Genomic DNA, 7,452 nt, shown 5'->3' with positions numbered 1-7,452 from the left:
GTGTGTGTGTGTGTGTGTGTGTGTGTGTGTAGGTGTGTGTGTGTAGGTGTGTGTGTGTGCACTCATGCGTATGTTTTTCTATCTGGTGGGGACTTTTACCTAACTGCTCACTCATCCATAAGGACTTTTGTCACTAAGGGGACACAAATTATGGTCCCAACAGAACCGGATATATGTGTTTGTGTAAATGAGATGTTATGTATTTTCCTATGAGGAGTGTGACAAACTTGTGGTGCTGTGTGAAAGCCACGGAGAGATGTGTCACTGTGGGGACAAATATTCTGCTTCTGGGAATGCATTATGCCAACAAGTTACCCCCCACATGGATAAGACAAGGGCTGCGCATGTGTGTTAGTGCGCACACACAAGTGCATGCATGTGCTTCTGATATGACAAATTAAAGGAGGAATGGATATAAAACCATAAATCATGTTCAGGCCTGAGCTGACATACACACAGTGTTAATCTCATTAGGTTACTGTATGGGTGGATTATAGGGAGAAATCACTTAGTTTAAACCCTGAGCTGGGAGATAGGGATGTGTGTGTGGGCTCACTGATGAGCTCTGCTCTGTGTGTGTGCGTGTAAGTGAGATGTTTTGTATTTACCTATTAAGACTGTGAGAAACGCGAGCCGCTGTTTATTTGGGATGGTGTCGTGTCCCAATATAATCACAGCCTCTTCTCTCATTAACTACAGGAGTACCTGGCTCATCACATAGATCATTTATATCAACTCTTAATTGCATTTACTGGGAACTTGCTCCCTTATCACATTCTGTTTGGGGATCCACATCACTTTCAATTACTCCAAGCAGTTTTCTGACCCAGCCTAGTGTCATGTTTCTATTAAAAGTCATAATACTAAATGACATAAAATTTCGTGGCTAGAGATTTTTAAATCCACTGGTTAGGTTTATAATTAGAGAAGCTAAAAATGACCACTGATGTAATGGAAAGCTGGCAAAGACTAGCAGTGCCCTCGCTTAAAATCCCATGTGAGCTTTAATGGGGCGTCCCTTCATGGTGCTCATAGGCGTTCAGTTTCTTCTTCTTTTGGCTGCTTCCTTTAGGAGTCAGCGGTTCATATGACTTCATCTCCCCCACCCTGCTCTTCTGTCACACCAACCCTCTGCATGTCCCCCATCATGACATCCATGAACCTCCTCTGTGGTCTTCTTTTTCCATGCTCATTTGTACTCCTGTCCATCCGAGACACTCCCAATGAAAATTTTAACATTTTCAACTAAGCTCTGCCAAAAAAATGAATTAAAACTTCTATCTGCAATCTGAAAGCACATATGTTTTTATGTCTTCCTCATGCATTTGACCTTTTTCGTCTAGGCAGTCCATCTTCCTCCTCTGACTTTTGCAAGTTTACTTGCTTTCACTTACAAACTTTTGCTTCTGTCCCTCATTCCAGCCCACCTGTCATTTATGACCATAAGAGATAGTGACAGGTTGTGTCCATTCTCTGTATGATGGGCTGCAGTTTCCAGAGGGATAAGTGCAAAGTGCACTTGGGAAATCAAGAACGAACTGTGGCCAAAGTTTATTCAAGGAGTTCCGGTGGAGCGAGGCTTCCACATTTAATGTATAGCAGGAACACAAGTTTTTTTCTGTTAACAAAAATATAAAGACATTCGCTTCTATGGGTTCTGATTACTTATTGGTCACTCAGACAGGAAGAGAGAGTGCCGTAAAGCTGCATTTTTTGTCATATTTATTGTGTTTAATGTTTTGGCTCCTGTGGTGAAAAAGAATTGCTGACTCTGGGACAGCTACAGGGAGGCACAGTGGGCCTGAGATTTTCATATTAGATGTGGGCCCATTATACAACACATAAAAGTAATAACACTGTCTCCACACAAGCTAGCTGAGCAGCCTCTCTCTTTTTTTGTTTACTTCTATTTTTCACAATTATTACTTTCCTGCTTTGTTTGCTGTTCTCATCTTAGATTCTCGCTGCAATGTTGGAAAGTTTAGCCTCAGGTTAAACCTGACTGTTTGCAATCACAGCGAAATGGTCCAACTTTTTTTTGTTTTTTTCTTCATCCAAAGACAAAAGCTGTAAAAAACACCCCATACCAACCACACTACTCGTATTAGCAGATACTATTAGCATAAATACCACACGGAGGGTATGAAGAAATATCTTTTGACCCTTTCACATTAGCTGTAAATAGAAGTCATTAAACTGAGATTAGCATCAAATTAATTCTCTTCCACCCCTATAATCCACGCCCTCGGCCACTGGGATATGAAAATTTATTTTGCCAATATAGAGGTAAGAGGAAGCCAGCCTTCAGTGTGGTATGTGTATCTCTTAACTGTAAAGGAAAATGAAGACGCTGTTGTGTGTGGGAACAGAAATATGAAGAAAAGCATTCTTTTTTTTTTTTCATCCAGTTATTATTTTAATTGAATACAGTCTCAGAACTGTGATCCTCTTTCCACAAATGTTGACGTATGGATGGCTTTATCGTGATTTCCATGGATAAATCCGTGGCAATCAGCACGTAATGTTTATAAATTACCATGTGGGAAATGTTAGCGTACGCCTTTATGATAAAACAAATAGTGGAGGCTGAAGACAATGTTGAAATGTAAACAGAAGCCAGACGTGCTGGAACAAAGCAGTAATACTATTGGCTATTATATAAGAAGAAATAATATTAGAAATATAGTATTCAGATTTTATAAATATTTAACGATCCTTTAAAAAAAAGATATATCTTTTCCATTCTTGAATATTTAAAAGATTCAAGCAGTAAGTAACTCGTTTGGATTTGATCATTGGCTCCCCCGTTGGTTAAAAACTGCAGGGGGTGCTTTCAACACCTACATGCTTATAAATCCTGAGCTTAGATTCCCTTTTTAACCTGACATCCTCTAAACGCCTAATGGTTTGTGGGTAGTGTTTAACTGTTGCTCACCTCAGAGCAATTATCTTGTCTTATCTACTTCCTGCTACTCAGGTATAGCCAGGTGCACTTCACCTACATGACACTTCATATAACTGTACTCTGTTTTGTCTGTGCCAGCCATGGAATGACTACCAACTGCAATGATTGGTGTAACACCTTTTTAAGTATAGTCATGCATGTGCATAGCACTGGGGCAGATGCATTATCTTGTTTTTGCTAGGAAGCTCGAGTCTGCTTAGATACAACCCTAACAGATTAGGATGAGAGTATGTAATTACTGTCGGAACACTGTTATTATAAAACACGTTATTTTTCTCCATGTGTTTCCCAGAAACTCAAAGCATATTATTGCAGAAGATAATAGCTTCAGATTCATGACCTATTCAACTTTAAAATGCTTTACAGAAGTGAGCGACAATGTAATTACTTGCTAATAAGTATTTAATTGTGATTCAGTTTGTATGAGGGTTGAAAAGTATTACTTTATGCTATTTTTCTTGCTAAGACTTTTTTATTTCACCTTTAGCCTGAAGATGGAAGCGAAGAGCAAAGGGCTAAAGGAGCAGCAGCATCATCATAAGAAGCTTCTGGCTGCCATGCTGTCCCAGGACTCCTTTGATTCAGTCCACAGCCCCACCCCCTCTGTTGTGGAAGAGGAGATCGAGGACGAGGATGATGCCATGGAGCTTCTGGGTAATCTCACAGCCCGATACGACTTACATACAAAGTCACAAGTTACAAATCTGTGAAAAATTTGTTGTGTAATAGAGCAGAGTGAACGGTTTTCCGAGGCAGATGCAGTCCATTAGTTTTTCCAGTGTAAAGCTACCATTGATCCTACTGCTGATTATGAGTCTGCATGTATGAGTGTTTTTATGTGATGCATTTGGCAAACCTCTGAACTGCGATTTCAGATAACACTAAAATGAAGTCTGCAGATGAAACTACACATTTTTCACTATATATTTATTTAGGCTATGTGGAAACAAAAAATATGCATATTGTGTATTTTTGCACAACTGGAAGAAACACCTCGTAGCACAACTAAAAAAATACTTTACTTTGAAGGCTTATGGCATGTTCAGTTGATGTTGTGCCTCCTGCTTTTTTTTAGGTGGGAAAAAAGGGAAATTGGTTCTTTTACAGCACTACTATTACTGCAGCTGCTTTCTTTGGCCACCTGCATACAGTCAAATTCACTGTGTTCTGACACATTTTCTATGAGTTGTGGGGAAAAAATGTTGCTAAAAGTGGGAAAGTGGTTAATGGCAAACATGGATGGATTATCATGGCCATGAGCCCTGTACACAAATTTCCCACAAGCCACCTACCTACTCATGCAAAGAGCATGCACTACATCTGCCCTTCCTAAGCACACACAGTTTGGATGCACAATATCAAGGCGTGTGTGTTACTTGGAATTTGTATTTGGTGAATTAAAAATAATAAATGCCTCAACATCCATAATGTGAATGACCTGTTTCACCACATCCCAAAGGTGCTCCATTGGACTGAGATCTGGTGACTGTGGAGGCCTTTTGATTACACTGAATTCAATGAGAATCTAAGTTGAGCCATTAAAAAAAGAGTTGGACATGGTCTGTAACAATACTCAGGTGGGCTTTGGCATTTAAACGATGCTCAGCTGGTACTAAGGAGCCCAAATTGTGCTAAGAAAATATCCTCCATATCATTAAACCACAAGCAGCAGCCTGAAGTTCATCTAAGGCAGGATGGATCCATGCTTTCATCATCCTTTACAGCAGATTCTGACCTCTAAATGTTGCAGCAGAAATTGACTCTCATCAACCAGGCAATGGTTTTCTAATCTTCTATTTCCAGTTTAGCGAGTTTGTGTGGACTGTAACCTCATTTTGACCGAAGTGGCACCTAGTGTGGTCTCGGCTTTGTTGTAGCCTGTCTGGTTCATGGTTTCATGTGTTGTGCGTTCAGAGATGCTCTTCCACATGCCTTGGTTGTAAACCAAGTTATGGTTATTTGAGTTACTCTTGATTTCCAGTCAGCTCAAAGCAGTCTTGCTATTCCCTTCTTACATCGTGCATCAACAAGACCCAGAGAACTGCTGTTCACTGGATAATTTCTCTTTTCTCTTATGGTTGCAGAGATTCTGTTGCCCTAAAGTTAACTAAAGATATAAAAATGTACATTTTCTTCAACGTGTAACAGGGTTGACTTGAACTGATGGAAAGCATTGTATATACGCACACCTGCAGAGGCATGCGTTGTGTATGCAGTGGAATTTGGTTTGATTTACACTAAAGAGCACTTTAGTAGATGTTAAAAGAATCTGCTCTTCCTGTTTGCACTGGAATGCCAGATGTTTTCAGCTAGCGAGTCTTGTTGTTCTCTCTGACAAGCGTAGAATCGCAAAGTGGCTCATTTGATTTATTTCGCCTGTGTCAGGAGTGCATGTGTGTGTTTACTTTCCTCCACGCCAGTTCTGCCACCATGACTTGAGATGGATGAGTGTCAGTGGAAAGAACACCTGATGTAAAGTTTAATTCAGTGGAGGCTCTGAGAGCTTGTCATTCTGTACGTGCAGATGCAGGATGTAATGCCTCTTTCTAAACTGAATGTGTTGTCTGAATATTTTTTGTGATGAAGCATTCCCTCTGCTACCGTCTGTCACTTGTTCCTCGCAGTTTGTCTGTGTCTTGTAGTAATGTTTATCTGCGTGGTGATTCTCTTGAGTAAAGTACCTTATGGTCACACTTGTAGATTTAAAGCATCACGTACACCGTTTATGTCATTCAAATCTGAATCGCGACAGTTCTGTGTTACAGCTAATACTACAAAAAATTTTCATAGCTAACAAATGATTGTCAAGCAGTACTTCTTTGAGGAACGGCAACCTGCAGTGCAGTCTTTTTATTTCCTTGTGACAAACATGGTTTCTAGTAATAGTGCTTCAGTCTCTCTTCGGTCTCCTTAGAGCTGTTGCTCTGTGGTGACACACACATCTACGCAAGTCTGTGCTCTCCACGCTCCTGTCACAGCAGTGAGACACTTCTGCTTGTTAGCACGATCCGTTCACCAGGGTCATTCAGAGGGTCGCATTTCTTTTTCACTGCGCGTCAGCGATTCCCGCGTGGTTACACAGACTGAAGCTGCGACATTTTAGGTGTTCGGTTTCAAAGCTGGGCATTTTATCAAATTAATTGCTCTTTTAATGTAATGTTTCGTCACGGCAACCGTGACGCTGTCGCCTCACTGCAGGAGGGTCCTGGGCTTGAATTGGCTTTTGTGAGTCTGCTAATATATAAAAGAAATCTTTAGAAAATATTATTTAAACACAAAGTTTTTCTTTTCTTTTGTGTTGCAAAAAATTTCCAATCAGCTGAACAGCGTTGTCAGTATAGTTTTAATACCGTTTGCTTTTAATGTTTATTAGATATTTAGAATCAAAATACTTGTCATATATGGTATCTTTCCTTCACTCAAAAACACTTTCTTTGCCCTCATAACATGACATGACATAATATTTGTTTTACTAAAATGCAACAGAAAAATAAAAATATTTGTCTGGTCCAGTAATTAATCAAGAAAAATATGCTTGATATAAACTGGACGATAGCAACCAAGTAAATTTCTCATAGATATTACAGTATAATTATGTAACAAAATTAGATGGAAACTGTATATGTTTTAGGCATACTTGTTCCTTTTGTGTCTTTCTGAGTGTTTTCAGGCAATAGCTCCTATATTAAATGAGGCAGGACTCTGCATGCTCAGGTAGAAGCTTCAAAGGTGCGTAACAAAAGCACAAAATTAAGCTGCTTAATTTTGAATTAAGCACCTTAATTTTGTGCCCAAATGTGACGGACTGGTTCTGATATAACACTTTTTTGCCCTATTTGAGCATTCAAGGTAATTTCTGCCACAGTGGTCATTTACCCATTCACATATATATGTTTTCTTTATTCTATGCGTACGTGTTTTTAACCTAACATCCACAAATTTACAGTCTAATACAGGGGTGGCCAACTCCAGGCCTCGAGAGCAGGTGTCCTGCAGGTTTTAGATAACACCCTGGCTCAACAGACCTGAATCAAATGATTAGTTCATTACCAGCCTCTGGAGAACTTCAAGAAATGTTGAGGAGGTAATTTAGCCATTTAAATCAGCTCTGATGGATCAAGGACACATCTAAAACGTACAGGACACCGGCTCTCGAGGCCTGGAGTTGGCCACCCCTGGTCTAATAGATACATTAGGGAACTCAGGGTTCAGTATCTTCCTCGTGAGCTACATCTGGAGCACAGTGGAAAGTGAAAAGAAAATCTGAAAGAAAGATGCCCTCACATGGTAGCTGATCCTTCGTCTGATGTATGACAGTCTTGTGCTAGAGAAAATGGGTCTTCTTGCAAAGTAATTATGAATGCAGTTTGGTTTGGGAACACCATTTTTAGTAGGCAGGGTTCAACAGACATGACCCAGGAGAGTAGTAATAAATATAACCAGAAAGCAGGATGCTGATGGTCTCACAGGCTCTGTGGCTTGACACT

General features: G+C 40.0%; 1 protein-coding gene across 1 annotated transcript in view; it reads left to right on the top strand.

The window, feature by feature from the left end:
- The window catches only part of cunh8orf34 (chromosome unknown C8orf34 homolog), a 70,530-nt gene that overhangs the window by 19,493 nt on the left and 43,585 nt on the right, over nt 1-7,452 (top strand). Inside the window, exon 7 of the mRNA XM_005722588.1 lies at nt 3,453-3,619. Within this exon, the coding sequence (XP_005722645.1) occupies nt 3,453-3,619 (167 nt within the window). The remainder of the gene's footprint in view (nt 1-3,452; nt 3,620-7,452) is intronic.

The sequence above is a fragment of the Pundamilia nyererei genome, unplaced genomic scaffold, assembly GCF_000239375.1.
Source record: "Pundamilia nyererei isolate P.nyererei 1_Seehausen unplaced genomic scaffold, PunNye1.0 scaffold00007, whole genome shotgun sequence".
NCBI classification, from domain to species: domain Eukaryota; kingdom Metazoa; phylum Chordata; class Actinopteri; order Cichliformes; family Cichlidae; genus Pundamilia; species Pundamilia nyererei.
Note: the sequence above shows the minus strand (reverse complement) of the source record. Positions and strands in the feature narration are given on the sequence as shown.